The 24,366-nt window shown below is 47.4% G+C and overlaps 10 protein-coding genes across 10 annotated transcripts; 5 read left to right on the forward strand and 5 right to left on the reverse strand.

The window, feature by feature from the left end:
* Positions 1-438: 438 nt before the first annotated feature.
* On the forward strand, positions 439-1,340 carry AO090103000285 (uncharacterized protein; the record flags this gene model as incomplete). Its single annotated transcript, XM_001826813.3, has 3 exons — positions 439-679; positions 785-1,168; positions 1,231-1,340. The coding sequence occupies 3 exons, from the start codon at positions 439-441 to the stop codon at positions 1,338-1,340; spliced, it is 735 nt and encodes a 244-aa protein (XP_001826865.3).
* A 1,947-nt stretch (positions 1,341-3,287) lies between these two features.
* Positions 3,288-4,644, forward strand: AO090103000284 (uncharacterized protein; the record flags this gene model as incomplete). The annotated part of the gene is given in 3 exon segments (XM_023233353.1): positions 3,288-3,379; positions 3,676-4,614; positions 4,632-4,644. The coding sequence occupies 3 exon segments, from the start codon at positions 3,288-3,290 to the stop codon at positions 4,642-4,644; spliced, it is 1,044 nt and encodes a 347-aa protein (XP_023093893.1).
* A 260-nt stretch (positions 4,645-4,904) lies between these two features.
* AO090103000283 (uncharacterized protein) lies at positions 4,905-6,968 on the reverse strand (the record flags this gene model as incomplete). Its single annotated transcript, XM_023233354.1, has 9 exons — positions 4,905-5,073; positions 5,130-5,337; positions 5,461-5,511; positions 5,562-5,608; positions 5,660-5,718; positions 5,762-5,784; positions 5,834-6,401; positions 6,435-6,760; positions 6,818-6,968. 9 exons carry the CDS (start codon positions 6,966-6,968, stop codon positions 4,905-4,907), a joined length of 1,602 nt encoding a protein of 533 aa, XP_023093892.1.
* A 191-nt stretch (positions 6,969-7,159) lies between these two features.
* Positions 7,160-9,725, reverse strand: AO090103000282 (hydroxymethylglutaryl-CoA reductase; the record flags this gene model as incomplete). The annotated part of the gene is made up of 2 exons (XM_023233355.1): positions 7,160-8,308; positions 9,609-9,725. The coding sequence occupies 2 exons, from the start codon at positions 9,723-9,725 to the stop codon at positions 7,160-7,162; spliced, it is 1,266 nt and encodes a 421-aa protein (XP_023093891.1).
* A 485-nt stretch (positions 9,726-10,210) lies between these two features.
* AO090103000281 (uncharacterized protein) lies at positions 10,211-11,659 on the reverse strand (the record flags this gene model as incomplete). The annotated part of the gene is made up of 7 exons (XM_023233356.1): positions 10,211-10,263; positions 10,579-10,700; positions 10,753-10,865; positions 11,046-11,201; positions 11,264-11,329; positions 11,395-11,451; positions 11,510-11,659. The coding sequence occupies 7 exons, from the start codon at positions 11,657-11,659 to the stop codon at positions 10,211-10,213; spliced, it is 717 nt and encodes a 238-aa protein (XP_023093890.1).
* Positions 11,660-15,033: 3,374 nt separating this feature from the next.
* Positions 15,034-15,561, reverse strand: AO090103000280 (uncharacterized protein; the record flags this gene model as incomplete). The annotated part of the gene is made up of 2 exons (XM_001826808.3): positions 15,034-15,072; positions 15,133-15,561. 2 exons carry the CDS (start codon positions 15,559-15,561, stop codon positions 15,034-15,036), a joined length of 468 nt encoding a protein of 155 aa, XP_001826860.3.
* Positions 15,562-16,081: 520 nt separating this feature from the next.
* AO090103000279 (uncharacterized protein) lies at positions 16,082-16,492 on the forward strand (the record flags this gene model as incomplete). Its single annotated transcript, XM_023233357.1, has 2 exons — positions 16,082-16,347; positions 16,426-16,492. The coding sequence occupies 2 exons, from the start codon at positions 16,082-16,084 to the stop codon at positions 16,490-16,492; spliced, it is 333 nt and encodes a 110-aa protein (XP_023093889.1).
* Positions 16,493-18,576: 2,084 nt separating this feature from the next.
* Positions 18,577-19,344, forward strand: AO090103000278 (SDR family NAD(P)-dependent oxidoreductase; the record flags this gene model as incomplete). Its single annotated transcript, XM_001826806.1, has 1 exon — positions 18,577-19,344. The coding sequence occupies one exon, from the start codon at positions 18,577-18,579 to the stop codon at positions 19,342-19,344; it is 768 nt and encodes a 255-aa protein (XP_001826858.1).
* Positions 19,345-21,067: 1,723 nt separating this feature from the next.
* On the forward strand, positions 21,068-22,354 carry AO090103000276 (uncharacterized protein; the record flags this gene model as incomplete). The annotated part of the gene is made up of 1 exon (XM_001826805.1): positions 21,068-22,354. The coding sequence occupies one exon, from the start codon at positions 21,068-21,070 to the stop codon at positions 22,352-22,354; it is 1,287 nt and encodes a 428-aa protein (XP_001826857.1).
* A 228-nt stretch (positions 22,355-22,582) lies between these two features.
* On the reverse strand, positions 22,583-24,196 carry AO090103000275 (putative C6 transcription factor; the record flags this gene model as incomplete). Its single annotated transcript, XM_023233358.1, has 1 exon — positions 22,583-24,196. One exon carries the CDS (start codon positions 24,194-24,196, stop codon positions 22,583-22,585), a length of 1,614 nt encoding a protein of 537 aa, XP_023093888.1.
* Between the last annotated feature and the right edge of the window lie 170 nt (positions 24,197-24,366).

Raw genomic sequence — 24,366 nt, forward strand, 5'->3', positions numbered from 1 at the left:
GGGAATCCCGCACCATACGGCGCATTAACTCCTCCGGTTGACTGATATCGCCAAGACCTTCGGTGCTATCCCCCACACTTGTGCTCATATATAGCGTAGCACGATCAGGTCAGAGGCTGACCTCAATCATTATATCCACAAAGCCGAGGAAAGCCGCCCTGGTTAACCTACGTTACCAAATCGGAAAACGTTTTGAGTGTCGAATGAGCTCACTATCTAAAACCCTGACCCTCTAAGGACATCATTAACCTGGAAATTCCATTGTCAATATGTCAGACAAAGAATATAAATACTTCAAGGTCACTGTACCAGAGCCATGGATCGCTCACGTTGAGATCAATCGGCCAGGCCACGTGAACGCCTTCTTGGAAGAGTACGTCAAAGACGTAATTATATCCCACCGACGATAAACTGATAGGGTTTAGTGCATGGCGGGAAATGCGAACCGTCTTTGACCGTCTCTCGACAGACCCGTCCGTTCGTGCCATTGTTTTCTCCGGATCCGGTGAGAAGGGTTTCTCGGTTGGCATAGATCTGAAATGGGTTTCCAACAAAGATTCACCATTTATGGCCCGGCCAGACGAGATCGTCGATCCAGGCAGACGGGCAGTCACTACTCTTCGACGATTTGGGGTTGAATTCCAGGAGTGTATTTCTAGTATTGAGAGGTGTGAGAAACGTAAGATCTTCCTTTTCTGTTCATCCTATCTAGTTTCCCATAGATGAGATGGAAGACAGCATCGTGAGTATATTGTTCTGATCTCTGAACGCTAACACTAATTAGCTGTTATCTGTGCCATGCACGGCTACGCACTAGGCATGGCAATGGACGTCTGCTCGGCGGCGGACATGCGAATCTGTTCTAAAGACACCGTCTTCTGTGTCAAAGAAGTCGATATCGGCATTGCATCTGACATTGGGATTCTCGCACGGCTCCCAAAGGTCGTTGGCTCATATACATGGGTCAAAGATGTAGCCATGTCTGGCCGAAATTTCAATGCGGATGAGGCCCTCCGAGTTGGGTTCGTGAGCACTGTCCTCCCAACAAAGAATGATGTGATCGGTGAAGCATTCAGAGTTGCAAGGAATCTGAGCGAGAAAAGCCCGGTCGCGGTACAAACAATCAAACACTTTTTGGATTACAGCCGAGATCGCACCGTTGCTGAAGGTACTTCATATCTCTCCCTTTGATATTTAGCCTAGGTCAAGTTGCTAATTTTTTCCATATAGGGCTCCAATACCAACTAGCGTATAATGTCGCAGCGGTTCAAACCAAGGATGTTCCAGTTGCTATTTCATCTATATTATCGAAGGAGAAGCCCATCTTTGGAAAGCTCTAGTGCGATAGGAATAATATTTGTTCACTTTATAATCGGAGCTTAATGATTTCTCCCAGAGTTGAGTTAATATGACATTTACCCCAACACATGCACTCATACTTTTGAGTCATAAAACGTAGTAATGTTTTCTTGTGCATCACCTTTCTTCAAAGAGTCGTCCTACCAAGAATCAACGACAACTAGCCCTTTCGTCGAAATGAAACACCACTCAAATGTGACCAAGTAACAATATCAATCCGACATACGCCTCATCTTATCGCCCGCATACTGTCTCAACAACAGTGCCTCAAGGGGATGAACAGGATTACTTTCCAAGACAAAGGGTTTGGTATTAACCGGAATCCCCTCTGTTTGGATTTCCCCGGGTTGTTGCGAACTGCGAGGCATCCTACCCCAGCAGTAAGGCTCTTGCTGTTCAGCGGTCTGACTTTCGGGGGCTGGGGATTCACGACCCTCTAACTGAGCGCAGAGTAGATTTTTCTTTGCGTCCATTTCTGCTTGTCCGAATGGTTTCTCGGTTGATTATTGGTTCGCAAGATAGAACTGAGGATACAAGGTCATATGCTTTTTTCTTCTTTGTTGTTATTGATAAGATGTGTGGCGCGTACTGAACTTAGGTGGTTCTTTCGTGTGACTGAACTGGTAAAGACGAGGGAGTGTTAGTTCGTCCGATTCAGATATTGATTGACGTTATAGTGGAATACAAGCAAGAATAGTGTGAGAGAGGAGACTTACATATTAAATGTGCATAGATCAGTTAGTAGTGAGAGGATGCAGGGAATATGATTTAATGGTCAAGGATAGCCTGATCAACAATTCATGGTGTTTAAATAATCATGACGCTTACATTATATTACTAACAATGTTTAGCTCGGGCTCAAGAAACAATGCATGAGTGGTTGTAAGCTGCCAGCTCTTCGATTTGAACCTTGGTTCTCCCTAACGATCTATACGCTAACACGGAGTCACCTGACAATGTCCAGAAATAGACAGACAGCCCTACAATTTTCAATGATTCGTTAGATTTTAGTCTGATTTAATGGTGTCTCGATTGTACGCCGGAGTCAAATCTTATTTTCTGTTAACGAATATGGTCATTGGCATGTTAGTTGTAAGTTCCAAGTTAAATAATCTGAGAAACGTCTCCATTCCTTCCAGAAACAGGGTGGGTCTTTTGTCCGTCTATTCATTTAGCCAAATTAATTACATTCTGCATCAGGTGAGACTCAGATCAGGCGTAATATGTTAGGCACCGGTGACAAATTAGCTGTAACGAGTATGTGTGCGGTCTCTCACACATGAATTGGTAGGAAATATCTATTGGGTGGTAACTTGATCATGATGCATTAGCCTGTGATGAATTCGTGTGGATGCATATCATCCTTGTCGACTCGGAGAGTCTGAGCCTCCGAGATTCAGCCCAGGCGCGAGCCTCGGATTTCAGCCTCGCCTTCTACCCAATTTAAATAACAGATCCAATGTAATAGGAGTTTCTCTATTTACCCCCCCCAAAAAAAAGGAAAGAAAATGCAAGCCGACACCTCCAGTACTCTCGGAACCATCCGCCGTGAAACCTCTGCGTCTATCGTATCCACATTGCTTGACCTTCAAGAGCACGGTAGATATGATGACTGGACTTACGATTGGATTGAGAACTTGGAGGTGATCTACCTCAACACTTCCGGCGGAAGCCGTAAAAGGCGCCGGGATGATGAGGTAGTAGCTAGGAATTGTGGGAAGAGATTGCTCTGGAGAAGACGCGTTAATGCACACTATTCGAGCCAGAAATATATCGCTGTTTCTTATACCTGGAGACCTCCCCCGAACCAGCCAAGCTCTCATGATGCTTAACTGGTACAATCAAGGGAGGGAAGCTGTGCAAATCCAAACCGAGTCAGAGATCAAGTGCTCGATAGGGTGATCGCATATGCTAATTAACGGGAAGCCATGGGGACCTCCGTTCGGGGTTTCTGGATTGATCAGGAATGCATTGACCAAGATAATGAAGCCGAGAAGCAGCGTGCGGTACAATCCATTGAGTATGTGTATAGCTACAGTGCCTTCCCAGTGGCGTTGCTGTCTGTGCAGATCGAATCAGAGGATCAGTTGAAAAATTTGGTATACATCCTTAGGAGAAGCAATCCACCCAGGAATGAGAAAAGGGACCGGGTCCGCGCCGTCCTCAGCCTTTCGATTATATCACATCTGATCCATGGTGGGAGAGAGGCTGGACATTTCAAGAAGACTATTGCGCGTCAACAAAAATGCGCCTTTGGATCCCTCACTCTTCCTCTCTGAATCAAGTCAAAGAGGCCAACAATCAAATATTTGGCAGGCTGGAGAGCGAGTTTTGCATCAAATCCACGGACTTTCGCTCCAAAGCCACTAAACTTTGCATGGAGTATCGAAAGGACCCTGAACTCCAGCACATGTGCGAGAGAATTCTAGACCGGGCTTCAAAATATAATGTCCAGCTATTAGAGCTCGACAATGAGGGAAAGCGCACGATAAGGCAATCCATGTCTCCAATAATATTCTCAAACGTCGGAAAGCGAGGGATGAGGGATGAGTCGGATCGTCTGGCGGTGATCGCTAACTGCTTAGGCTACTTTGTCCGATTAGATAGTCAAAGACTGGAGCGAGAGGCATACAGTTTGAGCATTTCGATGCTGGCCTTGTTCTTACTAAACGGGGAAATCCTTATGAATGGCCCTGATAACTCTCAGAGCGCTATTAGAAGCAATATTTTCAATAACCTGAGGAGCCAGTCTCTTCGCACGTTCCAGACACCTGATATTGATCAAAAACTTACATTCATCAAAAGTTGTCGTTTTGCCGAGGTTGAGTTGTTAGAACAGGGAGTTATAACGTCTGGGCACCTCTGGCGGTTGGGCAGAATAGTCGAGGATCTTGGGAGAACGAGACCGCCACAAAGAGGCCACGATTATCAATTGAGTTGGTACCAACGAATGCGTTTGGGTCAGCTCGCTAGACATTTAGGTCCAGGGGAATGTGGAAGTCGTTATGGTTATATTGCAAGCGCTATCGATGAATATCTCGACCAAGATGAAAGGTGGGGGGATAAGGACGTCACATTCTCCAAGTTCTACAAGGATCTCACGGCAGAGGAGGTTGTCAAGGCAATGATGGATGATCCACGTTCGCCTCGGCTTCGACTTGGCGCATTGATCTCTCAGGGAGATCGCACAGGTACTGATCCGTACAGTGGTATTTTTATCAGAGAGGCAGGCCATCGGTGGGAAAAAGACGAGACGTATGTGTTAACCGCAGTATGTCCGGCTGAAAAGACTGTCGACGGTATCGAAAAGCATGTGTCTTTGGAGGTTGAGTTACTCGGCTCGCCCAAGAGCAGGGGCCCCAAACGATTGGTTATCAAACGGTGGATCAATGGGTTGTTCTTTTTTGATCGTAACAGTCCGATTACTAAGGTTGTGTTTCCTTGGCCAGAATCTCTCTTGGTTTAGAAGTGGAAAATCATTTAGTTGGTATTTCTGCCTTTGTCTCACAGTAGGAAAGGATTCGGATACACATCGATAGCGACGACTAAAGCGTCGTCCCAATAAACTCCCCCAGCCTCTTCTTGTCCAGAATTTCTCCTTCGACCAGCTTGCCTGTCTCGGCGGTCTCGCCATTGACGCGTTCGTATCGCACCAACGCCGGGATACAAGGGACCTTCCAGTTGGTCCGGTAGACATTATTTAAATCCTTCCATCTACAAGGAAGTCAGTATTGTGAGTAATCAATGTGAATACCTGGAGATAAATTTACTCTGGCTTCTGTCCAACCTCCACAACCCTCAGTGCCGGTGCGTTCACCCCGGAGAACGTGGCCTCAAGAACTGGCCAGGCGGCACGGACATCGGGACACCAGGATTGACCAGTCGTAGGGTCATCGGAAGTCACAAAGACGATGAACGCTTTTGCATCGGCGCCCTCAGGCAGCTCGAGCTGCTTTGGTGATGTGGGGAGTTTAAAGTCTGTGATGAGGGGCATTTTGGCCGCTTGGGGATGAATGAGGGGAAATGAATTGGGGAAATTAATCCCGAGAAAAACATAGAAAACGCCATTTTGGTCTTTACTCTGCCGGCAGAATCATTCACGTGGGGTGCGGCGGTCGGCCTTATCCTGCTTTCTATTGGTCTCATCCCGGCCTTAGTTCCTAAAACATGACAAGGCGGACACTATCATTATTTTACAATACCGGGTCGAGAGTATCGCAACACCAAAACTTCGTGAATTTCAAAAGTACTATAGCGACAAACTGTCTTACAGTGTGCAAATAGACAAGATGCCATCCACTACAGCCTCTTGCCTTTGCTATCCTGAATAACCGCGGGAATCGGAACATGAGACAGTTTCTGGCCATTGCCACACAGGAATCCAATACGAAATTCATCCAACCAATTTCGTGCGGCAGTGGAAGTCTGTGAGGCAGTTAATCTCTCGTTTCCATCATCGGAGTATAACACGTACGTGAGTAAATTTCGCCATTGAAGGCCTTCGTTGCATCTTTCTCTATGTGACTGACCAGGATCTTTACTCCTCCTGGACGAAAAGGGATAAAGGTCGCTATATCATAGACCATCCCCGACAGGATGATCAGTTGCCGGCCATCTTTTACTGCTTCTTGGAAACCATCCCAAGTAATCCCGGGCAGCTGAGAGAGAGGCAACCCCCAGTCAAGTTTGTTAGCCTTCCGTTCTAGCTTCTTCCGGGCCTGCTGGTACGTTCCCTTGCCCACAACGTTGTCTGGGGCCTTCTTCAAACCATATGCAAGGCCGAGTTGCTTCCACACCCAGATACACCATTTGGTGACATCGCACTGGTACCACTCCACGACGTTGTGATAGTCCGCTGGAAACTCATGGTGGTAGTTATGGTATCCTTCCCCAAAGCAGAGAAGCGTGACCAGCGTATGGTTTCGGGGTGTGTGTCTATCATCGTAGGGCTGGTCGCCAACCCAGTGTGCGATCGAATGAATAGAGAAGATAGCTTGGTAGCAAAAGAAAAGACCGATGACTCCAGCGTATATGAATCCACCCTGCTAATCGCCCCAGAGGAGTCCTGGCTCAACGGAGGGGAAAATACAAGACATGATTATAGCAAAGGTCAAGTAATACCGGTGCTGTAGCCTCACCACGGGATCTGCGTCCAGATCTGAGAGATCCGTTGGGCCAGCCCTGATCTCCGGTTGCAGGACCCACTCAATATGGGCGTGGACGAGCCCGTGTCTGACCGAGTAAGGGTCTTTGTCAGTGTCTGTGTAGCGGTGATGGGAACGATGGCATTCAGCCCACGTTCTTATGGACCATTGACAGCATGCGGCACCGAAGATAGCCAGAAACCATTTAAGTGGTAAGGTTGCTCCATATGATTTGTGTGACCAGAGTCTGTGATAGCCTGGGACTCGTTAGCATACAAGTCTGTCGAATAGCTAGTCTATATGTCTGTGCACACCTGCTGTGATCGCTATACCGCTTACAAAGTAGTATATCACAGCAAAGCACTCTGTTTCCCGTTTCAATGGAGTATACACGGCAGCCAGGAACCCTGTGATAGGGGACACCACTATCGTGACCCAGTTGAAAGGAAGGGGTTCGTTCTTCATAATTGATATTCTTCGCGTTGATAATTCAACAGAGGAAAAGGAGTTGGGCCAATATGGCTATTGATATTTTTTAAACGTTTTCATTTTGACCGTTTCCAGCTGCCTCCGTACTCCCCCTACCGAAAGCTCAATTAACTACACGTGTGGTACCATCATTTACTAAAGAAGATGTGATAGCATGCCGACCAACCCTAGAGCTTTGTCTCCGGAGACCATCTTCCCCTTGCGAGTTTCTCATGGCTCCTTGAAAATGTCTGGGTGGCTAGAGCAGCAAGGGTGCTAATATCCAATGCAAGGGAAAACGACGCGATCAAACCAGCAAGACGGTGTTTAGTTCCTGGTACATTGCAGCCGAGGATCTCCAGCGATTCCCTTTGCGTGGGATACGCGGTTCCTCCTCCTACAACCCCAACCGGAAGTGAAGGGAAGTAAGAAATCAAGCGAAGCAGTTTAGTATCGGCGTCATATTCGGCTGTCAGCTGGCTCCACGCCGCTTCTGCCACACTCGCGGCGTCCTGGCCACAAGCTATAAACATGGCAGCAATAACATTGGACGGGTTGACACTGTATCCAAGCTGGCCATTCATCGCCGCACCTTCTTTGCTGTTGAGGATAGACTGGTATAAGAGCTCGGTGCTGCACCCCAGCACTCGTTTGCTAACATCGTTGCTCACACTTCCCCAAACCAGAACTCTCACACCTCGAGTCCGAATGATATTTCCCCACGCCAGCTTTTTATCCGAGCTCATTTGATTGTCGGTGGTGATTCTCTGCAATCGTAAAGCATGAGCCTCGGCCGACGCGGAGAAGCGATCACAGACGCGTTGAGTCGCAATAGTGACCATATTCTGTCCAGCAGCATCTCCACATAGATATTCAAAACGAACATGCACACTCGAACCAACAATATGTGGTATAACAGTCCGCAGACGTATATGTTTGCTTGTTGACTCGGCGTCCTTCTTGAATTTGGGCTGTAAAGAAGGCACCAGGTCGAAAAACGCCACTGCATCCTCAGTGTTGGCAAACCAGAACGCCGGAGCGCGGGACATAGAGTCGTGAAGAATTTTGAAGCGAACGCCCTGGCACATATTAAGTGCTTTACATCCGCGAGAGCAGCTCGCTATCAAGGTAGCCTCGCACGTTGCTAAAGGCCCATAGAATGAGCCCGTGGTGCCGTCACTGCCTTGCACTTGCAAGGGACCGGCAACCCCAAGTGGAACTCTGGTAAAGCCCACGCAATTTTCGATCTTCACGGAAGAGGTCTCCCCATCCGAAGCCCTCGAAGTTTGGAACTTCGATGTTATCGCCTGTGGGATTCTCGTCATGTTCATAAAATACTAGATTCATGTCTTTCGCTCACTTTGGGTGTGTTTGTATGACAATTCCGAAAGACAACGAGCTGTGTGCAGCTTCATCATCCTCCAAGCTTGAGGCCGTTATTCGGCAAACAGCATTCTAATAGGGATTTGGGCTCAGGGCTGGTTTTGGTTTTGCTCTACACGTCATCACTCAGGGCTAGCGATGGTAGAAAGAAACGGTCGTCGTACACTTTGATTAGCGCATTACAACCGCCCTCCACATCCGGAAATCATATTCCTAGAAATGTAGAGTTCTTAAGCAGTAGTGGAGCAATGTATGGTTACATCGTCTGGTGTTCGCTGTCACCCAAAGGCCAGCTGCGTAGTTTGTCTGCTTACGGACAAGTTTTGCGTTCAGTTGGGTATTTCCAAAGCGTGCATGGGGATGGAATATTGCGACAGTGCCATTATTGCTCATGTAACGTTCTATTGATCAAACAGCTGCATCCGGTTCAGCTTCTTGATGAGTGTGATTAAATATGGCAGTGTTGCTTGATCTGTTGCAGTCACCCTATATTGGCATGTTAATGTCGGTTTATTGACCCGCTCCCAAAGATCAACGCCTCATCATGGCCTCCTCAATTTTCCTTGACTTCATACGTCTCGCAGATGGTCAATTCTATCTGGACCCCAAGCGTGTTACCCGGCATGCTCTGCCAGAAAGTTCTGTTTCACGCACCCGTATCCTCCAGACGTAGTGATGATCTTCAGCTGGGGTAGCGCAGCCCCTAAGAACATTGCAAAGTATCTTGATGCATACAGGAATCTATACCAATCCACATGCATTATCCTGGTAACTGCATCGACCCTATCCGCGAATTTCAGATCATGCACATCCTCCCGGCTGGCGCTACGGCCAGTCGTAAAATTTCTACAGCACGCCATAGGCAACGACGAGGAAAGCAGATGTCCGACCAAGGTACTGGTTCATGTCCTTTCCAACAGTGGACTGGTGAACTTCATCTCCGTGTCTGAGGTCTACCGCCAGCTTTCGGGTACGAACTCGACCCTTCTGCATGTACTTCTCGTACTTAACTCTACACCTGGCGGGGACTCTTTCATGGAAGAACACCAACGGTGGTCCTTGGGTGTCGCAACTGGCATCGCATCATACCTACCCTGGCCCCAAATATGTACTATTGTGCTTTGTACATTCTGGATCTTTTGTTTCATCGGTATCCCGTCACTTCTTGGGGTGGAAAATCTTGCAAGTCGAAGTAGGCGGAAACTAAATGATACGTCCTTGCTCCGCGACAGTGCAACACGTCTTCATATTTACTCTGAGTCGGACGAAATAATAGGCTGGCAACATGTAGGGGAACACGCGACCGAGGCTCGTCAAAGGGGCTGACGTGTGATAGAGAAGAGATTCGAAGGTACTGCTCATGTCGCGCATATGAAAACCTACCCGGGGTTATACATGGATGCAATCCAGAAGGCATGGGTTTCACATTGGGAAAGAGGGTCTGATCATCGTGCTACCAAGTTATACGACTGATACAAGATAGAATATATCTTGACAGGTCAATAGTACTGCCAGATTAATATTGTCTACTCTGACCTATAATGGGACTTTGAGCTTTTGTTTCTTAGAGATGTGCGGGATAGTTTGAGACTGTTTGTGTTCTGTAATCTGCGCCCATGAAGTCTGTGACAAGATATACACATCCTGCTATTTTTGGCAAAATCATAGGATAGCAAGATGAACAGGACGAGTCTGGCTGGACATAGAATACCTGGCCTGGAAATCGATTCCGGGTGTCAGCATCAGTTATTACCAATAATTGACTGCGAGCTAAGAGTGCGCAGCAGTTTCTGTGGACTCTAAGACAGCATAGTACTGTAGGGCCTCTACCCATTGCTTAAATCGTCAGCAATGTATCACAGCTTCATAGCGATCCAATGAATGTTACCGAGCAACATCATGTCCTCATCTTTTGGGTAGCAATCACCATTCCTATCCCTTATATGAATACCACAGTAGAACGGGTAAATGCGCATGTAGATCATTTCCTGACAGAAGCTGGGATTCCATTTCTGATAAGCATTTGAACAAATCCGTCGCTGTAATTCCTGGATGGTACCAACGAGGGGTGAAGTTACCGCCCTGTGATAGCTTCATGGATAGCAATACAATAAGGGTTCTCGAGACACGACCCAGATTCTCTTTGAACTAGTATGAGTATAAGTTTATCAGTTGTATTCATGAGGTGATGCTGAAGATGGTACCAAGTCGAAAGAGTGCCTACTAGTAATATATAACAATGAGACTCGAGATCGAGTATATATAAGATCTAGATGGACCGGTTTATAAACAATGTAGTCACTTCTATTGGAGTAAGCCGCGTGACCGGAATACCTGCATTTTCTTCTTCTGAGATTTTTTATACGACGCATTTGTATAAAGAGTTCGATTCTCCTACTGATCATTTCCTCTCACGTAGACATTTTCGAGGTTAATTTCACTAAGGGATAGTGAGATTAATTCGTCTTCCTCAGATTCGCTATCACAAAGACTTGGGATTACATGAAGACCCTTAAGAAATATAGACAAATAGACTTTTGCTACATGGCCCAGGATAATACTTCCAATTAGCACCAATAATTTAGATTAGTGAAGTATCAATTCCTCCCCCACACAAATTACCACCACGACTAATGTAATAGATTCTATCGTACAGAGAGTGTCCAGAGGCCTAAACCAGCAAATTCATACCCGAAATCTAGTTGTCGCACTTGGCCTTCTGTAACATGGAATCCAGTCAGCACTGTGAAAACCGGGAAAGGAATATTGATGGATGACACTTACACATTTCTCAAGGCACTTGCGCTGCTCCAGAGCGAGGACGGTAGAGTTGCAAGCAACGTCACACTAGATGAAAGGTATCAGCAATCAGGATCATTACTGCTATGGTTGAGCCTTGCTCAACTCACAGCAACATCGCAGGCCTTCTGTCCGAAAGAGGGCTCAGGCTCGGGAGCGGCCTCACGCTTCAAGGGCTAGTTATATTCAGGAATGATTAGTAAGATGCAGCTGACATATTGGAAAGGAAAGGAATACATACACCAAGGTCACAGGCCTTCTCACAAAGACCGGAGGCAATCCCTGCAGTTCCAGCCGACTGTTAAGCAATTAGCGGTTTGTTGCATGGTTATCCATTTTGCCTGCTATCAACGTACGCAAATGGCCTTGCAAGCTTCCTGGCAGATCTTCAGCTTCTCGCCGGTAAGGGTGCCGCAGGTACGCTTGGCGAGATGGCCGTCCTCGAAAGAGGGAGCAGCCATGGCCAGGGCGAAAAGGAGAGGGGCAACGAAGAGCTTGAACTGCATCTTGAAAGTTGGATGGGATTGACGAGGAAGCTGAAGCTTGCAAGTGATGAAGATTGTCTGGATGCGGAGAAACTGCGCTGGATAGTTTCTGTAGCAGATGGGGGAGTAAACGGGCCTTTATATAACTTTTTGAGTGCATATTGTGCCCCTAATCTCTTCTATCGAGACTTTTCTCCGTGACACTTCGGACAGGACTCGCTCACTTTGTGGAGCTAGGAATATATCAGGATACTAAATCGCGCAGGATTTCGGAGGCATCACCGCGCTTCTCTCTGTTCCGAAAGTGTCTTAGAACGAAGCTTCCATAGTGGAATGTATTATTCTATCGTCTAAAGCATTCAGCAGAGCGAGGGGGCTTTACCACTGATTATAGACAGATGCCTCTCAGTGACCAGCTCAAACTAGATAGATGTGTTCTGCTGACTACCACCGTGGGAGAGTATGTTAGTCTACAGAGATTCACGTTACTATGGCAAGATTGAGTTGTAGGACTACAATAACCTTAACTACGGAGTGGGAGTAGAACTTGACTAGCTCATACGACATATCAGCATACAGAAGGGATTTCACACTTCGAGAAGTTGACTATGGTTTTTACCCAGTGTGCACTATACTTTGCTAGACCAGGAGCCTGAATAGTCCCATGTGGCAGTCTTCACACTATGCTTTCTTTAGGCAACGGGCGTAGTGGGCCCTGGTCGAATGTAGTCGATCAGGTCTAATAACGGGCTGTAAGCGTCCCCTGAACGCAAGGCGTACGCAGCAAGATACTAATATCCGCAACGAGACTAAGGAAATCGTTGGAGCTACTGAACCTGACACCCTTAAAATGATTTTCATCAATATAGTCGATGCGCTAAGCTAATAGCTGTTGAGATTTACCCACTTCGTGCATATTGAAACGTTAGACTTGACATAGAGCGAAGATCAACTGTTTGATTGTACGATACAACTAAGATAATATATCAGGGGTTTTACGAGCCTCGAACGTCTACAAAGGACACATATATCTAGACATTCAACGATACACCATCCCCTTCAACCGACCACAGCAATCTGCAAAGAAACAACGGACCATTATCTATCCATATCTGAAACTTTTATTCTGTAGTATACGCATCGCAGATGCTTATTTCCAAATAAGTAATAATGGAAAACCACGTTGAAGCATTGCCCCGATTCGACTAAGCTTGTGGAGTAGCTGCATGCACCGATTATACTACGAGCCGTTTTCTGCAGCGTCTAACCATATACGGATACTCGTGCAGGTGGCAATTTAACTATAGCAACTAAGTTACATAAATTCTACTCATGCAGAATCTAAGACTTTTAGTAGAGCTTAGTTTCTTAGTAAAGCTTAGCCCCACTCGTAGGTCCTGATCCGGAGGTCTATGTCCCTTAATAGTATTGGCGTAGCACCATGTTTAGCACAGAGTGTAGTCGGTGAGTATTGAGCTTTACGGAAGAGAAAATACGAAGTTAGGATATAAATGTATTTAAATATGTAATGCCAACCTAGCATTGCAGAGTTCCCCTGGATGCATATCGAGCATCCCGGTGGAGCAACAGTTGAGCCAAGACGGGGAACACACCGGATGCATTGCCTTATGTTACGCTACGGCCCGCAGTGGAGGACCATGAGACGGCCGGGTAATTTCAACGTTTCTTCAAACACCGGGCTCCAATAGTGGCATGTACAGGCGTTGATCTGTGTCGGCGGGCCAGCGAGAGTGTTTCCTAGCTCAGCATGAGGCACGCGGCAATCCAGAATGGCCTTTTGACATTTCCAACTGCTTCAGGATGAAACATTCATACTAACCGGTGGCCTTTGCCTCGATGTACCCGGCAGGCTAAAGACAGTTGATCCCGAAGCTGAATGTGAGACAAGTTCGGGACGCAGCCAAGCAAAAGGCCTCATATGTTCATGGATACAGAAACATCGACTTCCAAAAAGGAGTGTGGGATTTCTGCATGAAGCCAAGAGTGATCACCGCCAAGGACTATGAGATGGTGAAGGGATTAACCGATATAAACGAGCCAAGTACTCCCTACGGCGCAAGAGCTTCTTGGCCAGCAGATCAGACGTCAAACGACAGCTAGGCAACACCACGGAAGTGAAAAGGATCCGGAAATCGGCACAGACGAACAATCATATTATTAAATGACATACTTCCATTGATAAGGAATATCGCGAGTTGCAGAGCTCGAAGGAATGGTGTTTCACCGAGTAAACTCCCGGAAATTTCCCCCGTTGTTAGACCCTGAATGCAATATCACTGCAACATAAACTAGTACAACTATAGCTTAAATGATCTGCACAAAGGCTAGGTAAGCTTAATATAGACGGGAGACTAAAAAGCTTGACTACTTTGTCACCAGGTGGGTAAGAATGATTGCGAGGACCCACATGGTTCAGTCCAGCTTTGCCACCATCATCCCGTGTTATATATGACTGTCAATGCTCTCCTTTCCACTATGGCAAGGTCTAAATGTTTCCTTCATATCTCCTATAAGCTATTACTGATTATAGCTCCGCTTCTTCACTGACAATGGCCCCGCCTGGTGTGTTCTTCTCCTTGAGAGTCTCACAAGCCATATATGCTGTTGCTACATTCGCACTCTTGTGTGCCGGTAAGCGAAGATATTAGCAGTTTCATGATCAAACATAGCTAACCTGCCCATTTCTCACAGCTGGTCATTCCTACCTTACCGCGTTCGACCATGTCCCGTGGGAAGTATCTCTTGCGATACTATCCTCGTGCCTCTCGCTCGTAGCCGTCACTTATAAGGCTTACACGTCCCTCTCCCCTTCGCAAGGTACGTTCGACAGCCCGCTCACTAGGACCGTACTGAGAATCATCTAGGCCTCAGCAAGGCATCCACATTCGCCCTCTACTGGCTGGTGTCTTTCGTATCCCTGGTAGCGTTTGTCTGCCTCGCGAAATTCCTATCGGGGGCTTCTGAATGCGAAGGCTCTCTCTGTATTGTCACGAAGATATCCACAGTTGTGATATTCTTTAGCTATGCTGTATGGGCAGCTGCTACTACACTAGTCGGTATCGAGATATCGAAAGATCACGGGAAAGCCAAAACTGCCGTGCAGGAGAAGCTGAAGGCTCTGTCTGATGAGTAACTCACTTATGGTATGATCAAACATACATGACCAAATCTTGGTATCTCATGATCGTGGGATATGTTGGATGTTTTAGCTGACTCTTATTGACAACAAGTGAGGGAGATCATGTACACTTCATTGGTTACATTCGGACTGTCTGGCCATTTATGTAGCAATAGCCTAAGTTCATAGTACAGTAAATCAGGACTCACAATTTCCTCCACCAGAAGTGTTAGCCAAAACTTTGATATAAAGTTGCTCATGTGGACCTCTTGAAAGGTTGACGTCTTGCGTCAAACTGCAACTTGGTGATTAGCTATACTTTTGTACGGTGAAAGATGAAGAAGATCCGGCTTACTTTGACATTCTCTGTCTGGTCCAGCACCACAGCTCGCTCTCCAAAGCCAATCCACGTAGCTGGCAGATCAAGAGACTCGATCTTTTCTTCGAAGTCTATTTGGGCTTTGCGGATGACCCCCATTGATTCTTTCCCCCGCAATGTAATTGTGAAAACAAATTGAAAGCGCACTGGAGGCTCTCCTCCAAAGTAAGCACCCAGATTGAAATCAGTATCATCAGGGGTGTTCACAACCATCGCCAGCACTTCCTGTGACGCATAGCAATTAATACATGATACAAGCTCCGAGATTATGGTCCCCGACGGTGTCTGCTGATTCCGTAGTGCAACAAAATACATAGCGACAAAGGCATTCCCATCCAGCTGGTGTGTTTGGGAGGCAGAGGCACCGGTAATGGATAAAGGAATCGTATCCTCTCTCATAAACATGGGAAGAACCGCGCTGAAGTCTGAGAAGTTTGCGCCATCAGGTCCCACTTTCTGGGCTACCCACTCCGACTGGAAGACGTGCTTGAGGTGTTCCGGTGAGTCGAAATACAGCTCCGTTACACCATCACTAAATGCCCACGGTGGGTGGACATTTGGAACCTTCTGTGTTGGATCCGCATGATATGCTGTATCGAAGAAATGCGTTTGGAAGTATTTGCTGGGTCATATTCAGCGGCGGCAACAATGAGAAGAGCAGACTTTCCTACCTAGGTGTCTCGGCTGGAGTCGACCCAGTGCTAATTGCACCATGCTTCTGATAGTGATAATCACGGTATTCCTCCTTTGTCAGACCGGCCTTTCGGCGCAGCGCAACCAGTTGTTTCACGGGGGGCATGGCTTTCGTCGATTGCACGTGTCACAGTATGTCCCACAGCACTTGATATGTAAGGGGAACTCAAGCAACAGAGGTGTGACGCGTCAGGGGGAATGGTGTCAACTTTAAATAGAGTTACTCTTCACGATGCAAGCTATTCATCTATTATGCTTGTCCTCCCCCCGTCGGCCCCGTCGGCTCCATCAACGGGACGGATTTGTCCCTCTCAACCCCGCTCGTCGGAACGGGTTTGTAGAACACCCCCACCGGACTGGATCTTGGTATCAAAAGTCGGGTCGGAACCCCCACATTGCTGATCTTGGTGCTGTTGTTGCCGTTGGGCAAGCTTCTGCGGAGGTGGGGATGAATGTCCGTGGTGTTTGTAGTACTCTGCAGTCTTCTCGCCATACCTAGTCAGTAACACTCTATAAAACACATGAAAGTGTGCCTGTCATTGTGATGTGGGGACCATATCGCAAAAGTGACACTAGTTTGTTAAACCTCCACGCCATGTTGCTCCTACAAGCTGGGATACCTGCCGATCATGTTTCTGGATAGAAAAGGGCGCTTACAGTTGCCAATGAATTCCGGAATATTCCCTAGAAGAAGTCCGAACTGATGAAAGCGTGTCTTTTTTTTCATCCTAGTCTAAAATAGCGTGTGGGAGTATAGGTCCGTTGTTCGTTGTTGAGCTGAAAATATCCAGATGGCTGGTTTTCAATCAAGAAATATATAATTCGCCCTCACTCGGTAGTTGTCAGTCTTGCTAACGAAAATGATTCTCTTGTAACTTAAACAGACGCTCGAATACCCCGAAACTCGCTTGAGAATTATTCTTGTGTTAAATCCATAGAAAGTTGTGCGTCTTCATTGCCTTTAGAAGTAGCTTTTCTAGAGTGTCACCGCGTTTGTGTTCTCGGGAGGATCAGATTTCGACTAGGCGGCAGATAACACCAACCTGATTTGGCTAGTACCTCATCTTGTTGTAAGCAAAATCCCTCTCTGGATGCCATATTAAGCCTAGCGTATAATGCTAAGGTCGACTTTTTAGCAAAAGACGTTTTGAATTGACAAGTGCTGGGTTGAACCTCTCAACTACGGAGTAGATTATGTAGTCGAGTAGCGCTTGAAATGCCAAGACACATAATCTCCTAGCGCGAAAAGCGCTTCTAAGCGACCGTGTGTGTTGTCAAAATCCCCTTAACCTTCGTGAAATGTCATAAATTCATTAGGATCCTGACATATCGAAAACTAGCCCCAAAATTATACCAAGATGGACCTTGGTCCTACTATGGATGAATGAGCTCAACTTCAATCCTTGATGCAATCAGCTAACTGCTGGCAATCAACCTCGGCACTAAAGTTCGCAAAACGGCCACTTCTGAGTCGCTGACTGAATCCCAGAAGCGCCACGCGAGATACGATTGCAACAGCTGCCATGATGCTTGTAGAAAGGTTCAAACCCAGCCCGGTATATATCCGATCGGCAAACAAAGCGTATAACGGAACGCAATAGCCGCAGCAAGGCGACCACCGCTAAGCCCGACGGGGCACATAAGGATACGAGTCGTCAATGCATCAACTCAACGTGGAGGCGAACTCATTCGCCTCCAATCCTAACACAAAGGTGCTCCAGCGAACGTGGACCAACAGTGAGACGGTCCAGCTGAATATTTGGAGTCCCATATCGGGCGTCGTGTTGAGGGACGAAGATAGTTCTCATGATCTTCCATTGAGGGAGGCTTCTATCAAGAGTTTATGCCCGAGTCCTGATGTGTTCTCACACGAGACAAAAGAAACTTAGCGAACGCAGCAGCCGTAGCAGCAGCGTATCTCTGCCACATCTTGTTCTTAAGGGAGTCAGCATAATCACAAATCCCGCGGATTACCAACGAAGGAATCGTGTTCATTATTCCTGCTGCTTCAATTTCAAAGCAAAGAATGTCATATTGCCTGGCCAACTTGTCCCTTTGCTCTGCGTCCTTGATCACCTGATTGCCAGATGCTATGGTCCCGTAGTGAATCACTGGATCAGTGGATTTTCGAGGCGTCCGGGGTAGTTGTTGCTCAGAATCACAAGAATCGCAAGCTTTGTTGTCGTCTTGGTGGATATAGTCTGACGCATAAAGCTTATCATTTTCGTGACCGGGGTGATGAGAGTGTTTGGTACTCTTCTGAATCTGCTGTAGATATGCCTGCAGTGGGGGTGTTCTGCATAGCGTAGGGTCTGATTTGATTTCACTGAGCGCACATCGTAGATGTTGGGGCGGCGGGTGAAGGTAGCCATTCATCGCGGATGTACCGCATTTTAACGCCTTCTTTATGTCATATGGTATTGAAGCAAACGCATAGGTTGAACTACATTGGTGTGACTTTGAAACCATGTCAATAATATCGACAAGCATATCCCTGGATTCCATCCCTAGCTCATTCCTACTGTCACACCGCAGCCACTGCTGTGTCTCTTGGCGCCTACCTAATATATCCATAACAATGCCTGAGCCATGGTTAGGCTGACTGCATAAAATAAGCTCCAAGGAAGCTTTGATCAGCTTCCCCCGCAGGGCATCCCTTTACTCTATATTCCTACTTCAATTTTACAAATTCTCCCCACATCCAGCACAGCAGTACAAATCACAGAAATGCACACCGGCCGAGCTTACATAGTGACCGGGGGTTCATCAGGAATGGGCCAGGCTGTCGTGAAAAAGCTCCTCAGTCTATCGGCCACAGTGCACACGATCGACAAAGCCGGACAGATGCCAATCGTCTCCCTACCCGACTCTGACCGACTTCACTTCCACCCCAACATCGACATCAGCTCACATGAGAAAGTAACTCAGACGTTTGAATCAATCATACAACAATCCCCGGTGATCAGCGGCCTCGTCAACTGCGCGGGCATTATACTCCCGTCCAACATCCTCGAGCCAGTCGAGAACTTCAACAAAGTGATGGCAGTTAACGTCGGCGGAACATGGAATATGGGGACGACGTACCTACGCTATGTGTTGGAACGGCACGCAGATACCATGCGCGATAAAAAGGAAGGCTCAGTTCCGGAAGGAATCGGGAGTATGGTAAATATCGGATCCACTGCGTCTCTGTTTGGAAGTCCGGGCATTGCGTCCTACTGTGCAAGCAAGCATGCTGTTCTTGGGCTTACTCGCACATGGGCAAAGGACTTTGGGGATAAAGGGGTCAGGGTAAATTGTGTTGCGCCTGGGGCCACGGATACCCCCTTGCTTGGGGGTGTGCCGCCAGCTTTTGTCGATTATTATGTTAAGAATGTGCCGCTGAGGAGACTTGCCAGACCGGAGGAGTTAGCCAATACGGTTGCTTTCTTGCTCAGTGATGATGCTTCGTACATTAATGGGCAGGTTATTCCTGTGGAGGGTGGATTTCATTAGTCGCTTCATGTTTTACGGATTGGGTTAATATTGGTTTCTGGAGGTCTGTATAACCCACAAGATGCAACATCCAACTCTCGCGCTGCCCGTGATGCGCTCATCGCTGGCTCCCAGACGCCGACATCTTGCTACGATGTCACCCTTGACGGCTTCTCCTCTATACTTTAACTTGCCTGACTGGCTACTATCTCGCTTGTGGGTTGTAGAGGACATAGTGACAATGGGCTCTTGGGACTATACAGCGCCTTCCATGTTGCTGCTTGTAAAAGGCTTTTCTGTAAGGTCTTCCGGTTGTCAAACCTAGTTTCGTCGGTATTGACTGCCTATTGATTGATGAGAAGACAATGTTTACATGCGGCCATTGCGGTGCATTTTGAAGCATGGCCACAACCGGGTAGCAATAAAAGAAAAGAAATAGCGGACCAAAGCACAAATGAAAAATGTGCACCCTAGATGAGACTCGTTGCAATCACAGAATGTCATTACGGCTCTTCTATGAAACCAATCAAGGGCTCTGCCTTTGCAGACACATCCTTCACCCATAGTTTCTGCGACTCCTCGTAAGCCCCTAGGCTACCAGTGCGAAAATGCTCAAGATAATGGTCCAAGGTCTGAACTTGCTTCTCGTTGCCTGCATATTCTTTAGCTCTTGAGGGATAAGAACACACTCTTGACAATTCATCACAGTGATCGCCGCCGACGAGAATTATGTCAAATGGCCATCTGAAGGCCACAGAATAGAAACGAAGGAGTCGCCTTATATATCTGCCTGCGTGGAATTGTGAATAATGTAATTCAGCCCAAATAGAGTACGCTAAGCGATAGGGCAGGTGCCCTGGTCAATGTGACCGTTGTTGGGCTGCCAGGTCCAGGCCTTGAGGGGGCGCAGCAGCGTCTTCACTAGTCCACAACACATCGATTCATAGCCTTGGCACCTATACTGATATCTCATAATCATCTCCCTAGCTCCTTCATAAGCTGCTTTTTTGTGTCACAAAACGGGCTCTAGAGGATGCTAACTCTGCACAGACGTAGGCGTAGAAGTATGTGAACCCGTTATCCTTTGCGATTCTTTGGATATGCTCTGTGATACGGGACTTCTCTTCCGCGTAACGACAGTTATCCTCCCACCCAGTATATTCAACTAGCTGGCGACATGGGGGGTAGCCAAGCCTGTGGGCAGAATCCTGATATGTGGATAGTGAAGGGGGGAAGCAGGGCTCGTCAGAGCAATCTTTCTTCTTAACCAGTATGAGGACCATGACTATATGTGCGTTATCAAGTGATGTTGTGGTGTCATCTGGTATCACAGGTAGCGTGTAGTTTCTGAGACAGAACGTCAACTTTGGCTCGCTTGCTATTTGTTCTCAATACTTACATCGGTGGAATATGGTCTGCCTGGTTGCTTCCCAGACGCGACTAAGGCTAAATATCCTTGAACCTGTTCTTCCGAAAATGGCGATAGATGTAATTACATGAAGGGATAATCTGCTTCTTAGGTTCTGATGTGGATTTTCTTCATGCAGTTTCGGGTATGTCGGGTGTAACGGTCATATCGGTCATATCGGCAGTCGAAGGTATCCATGTATCGCGTCGGCCGACGGATTATACAAACCGATATAACTTTATAACGGACATCCTTTCTCTATTCTTCCCATAATTTGCTGTATCATTCATATTCATATTTCTCTCTCTAACCCACCAAACCGAAACAGTACATAACATGCCACAACTCAAAGTCCTCATCTGCGGCGCAGGGATCGCAGGCAACGCCCTCGCATTCTGGCTCTCAAAGCTCGGCCACGAGACCACCGTCATCGAACGATTCCCGAAGATACGCGCCAGTGGCCTACAGGTCGACCTTCGCGGACCAGGCATTGAAGTGATGCGACGAATGGGCCTGGAAGAAGCTTTCCGCGCTCGGTCCGTCCCGGAGCAAGGTTTACAGCTCGTCGATGACAAGGATAAAAGCTGGGGATATTTCCCTGCTAACCGCTCCGGGAGAGGATTACAGAGCTTCACGACTGACTTTGAGATTATGAGAGGAGATTTATGTCAGCTTCTGTATGATGTTACGAAGGATCGTGTCGAATACCGCTTCGGGTTTTGCGTGAAGAAGCTAGCGCAGACGGAGGATTATGTTGATGTCCTTTTCTCGGATGAGGGAAGAGAGCGGTTCGATCTTGTTGTAGGGGCGGATGGATCCGGGTCTCACACTCGGAAGATGATACTGGATGCTGGTGCTAAAGACCCGGTTCATCCACTTGGGGTGTATGCTGGGTATTTCACGATCCAGAAGTCACTTCAACCTGGCGAGGGGTACAATGCAACTGCTTTTATTGCTCCCGGGAACAAAGGCATCATGACTCGCCGCGCCGATCCCCATAAATACCAAGCATATCTGTTCTGTAACCCGAATTCCTCTCACCGACTAAATAGCGCGACCAAGGGCGACATCGAAGACGAAAAGAAAGGATTGGCAGAGGCCTTCTGTGGGGCTGGGTGGAAGACAAGCGAGATTCTAAAAGGCCTAGTCGATGCCGACGACTTCTACTGTGAGCGGATGGGGGTTGTCACGATGGACTATTGGTCCCAAGGCCGCATTGTGCTTGTTGGCGATGCAGCTTACTGCCCGACCGCTATGACGGGCATGGGCACGACCTGTGGTATGGCCGGCGCCTATGTCCTCGCTGGCGAAATTGGGAAGCACTGTGGCAAGGGCTTCAAGGGAGGGATACCAGTTCCCAAAAATAGTATCACGGTTGCTCTGGCCGAGTATGAGGGAAGGCTTAGACCGTTCATCAATACGGTCCAGAAAGGGTTAACAGACAACAAAAATTACATGGCTAAGTTTCCATCATCCCCTCTTGGCGTTCAGATGGTTTACGTCCTCTTTTGGGTTGCATCTTTGTTGAGGCTCGACTTTCTTGCCAAATGGGTGTTGCGCGAAGATACGAAGGGTTGGAAACTCCCGGAGTATAAACTGATGACCGATTGTGCTTGCAACTGAGATTTTGTCTCGACGTCAAGTTTTGTAGATACTCTCTGCTCGATGTAATATTATGCCTGATCAGACTCTTGTGTATCTGACCAAGTCCAATCAATAGTTTTTGTTCGTATTATATAGCGTGGAGACCACTGCACTATCTATGGCGCTATATATTAGTAACTAGGATACTGCGACGACTCCTCACTGATTCTTCGAGTTTCTGAAAGATATTTATACTTGAACCACCAATCACTGCAGATCAAAGCAAGTGTCTAGGAAGCTCATATCAACGTTTCCGTCACCCAAAAAGTCAAAATCGGCATCCAAATCAGCAAATAAAGGCATCATCAGGCCGCTGGATGCCCATGAATCCAGAACCGGATCCGTTGTACTGACGGAAGAATCAGCAGCCATAGCCTTCAAAAGACTATGGCATTCACCAAGACTCTCGTGCAGAGCCTTCGTAATGGCATCCTTTACAGGCAAGCCGCCCAGACGAGCCTCGGCCTGGGCCATCATCATGCTGAGGCAGACGTAGACTTTAACATTCGTTTCCCCGTTCCACATTCTGTCTCTTGCGTACTGCACCACACGACGAGCATCTTGTAGCAATGGTTGATTGCGGGCGCGGTTAGTCTTCCTTGCAAACATCGACATGTCTGCATCGGGCTCCGGGCATAACTCGAGAAAAATAAACATTGCTCCCCAGGTGATGAGATCACGAAACATACCACCACCGGTGAGGAGAAGACGGTGATACATATCATCTTCAAGAAGTAATAATAGGCTCTGGGCGCCCGAAAGGCAAGCTTTCTGGGAGTAACAATAAATCGGATTTTTCTTGGCCTTGACCGCATACCGGTAATGAAGGCACAGCGGAAAGCGACGAAGGAGATGGTTGCAGAAGCTGGATGCAAAGCTCACAGAACGTGTGTCTGTGTCGGAGACATCGTGCTCAATTGCCATGGCAGCCTTGCCACATTCCAAGGCTAGTTCATCTCCAAGGGCCAGAACCTCATCGTATGATGGTTCGTCCTGTAGATTGTTGATGACTCTGGTCGCGCGCAATCTGAGAGGTAATGATTTTGCCAATAGATGCTGAAAGGACATCCCATTTGAAGTATTTACTTGTGTGTTGTCTTGTGCCTCGCCGTTAATGGCGATAGATGGCGGCTGGGTATTGTAGTCTATATCTGTAATCATGGGTACCATGCCCGAATCTAGTGCCGACTGCACATTAATCTCTAGAATAGTGTACCACAGTCTCCGTCGAATCTTCTTCTGTGTTATGCTCATCTCCTCAAGACAATCGGGATCTTGATGTAAGCCCATCTGCATGGCTATTCTTACAAGGGAGCCTGCAGAGATCCATACCAAGTCGGCTCCTATTCGACTTACCTGACGTGCAAGGAGTAGTAGACAATGGAGTTGGATGCCCTCCAATGTCAAGCGGTCTTTTTCCAATGGTGCAGAAAGCCATGTCTGAGCAATATGGATCCACGTGGAGGCTTTACTCATCATCTCACTGCGGATATTTACATCTCGGTGTAATGTACCGGTCAGGGCCATGAGAAGAGCAAGCTGTAACAGGAGAGGACCCCTTGCTGATTCTGGATGGTTTATATAGCTCCTGTAGTCCTCTCGGAACGAGGGGGCGTACAGAATACGGTAGCACGATTCGAAGGTAGCAAAATAGATCTCAATCAGTTCATCCATCACGCGTCGGTCGGGAAAGGATCGATAGAGATTAGCCGGGAGACATCCTCTACTTGGACGTTTCTTCTTAACGTCCCGAGCGAGCTGTTTGCATTCGAGGACCTTCTCAGCGATTTTGTCATGACTGTGACTTTCCGCCTGGAACATCGTATCATAAAATTCCCCGAGTGGCTGAAGAGCAGAGAGGTCTTCCACCTTCCATGATTGTTAGCAGAATATTAGACAACGATGGCACACGCGGGAGGCCTCCACCATAGAGACGGTATTCATCCAATGCCCGTGGCCAAACACCCGCGTCTTCGATATCGTGCCTCGAA

This window comes from Aspergillus oryzae, chromosome 8 (assembly GCF_000184455.2).
Source record: "Aspergillus oryzae RIB40 DNA, chromosome 8".
NCBI classification, from domain to species: Eukaryota; Fungi; Ascomycota; class Eurotiomycetes; order Eurotiales; family Aspergillaceae; genus Aspergillus; species Aspergillus oryzae.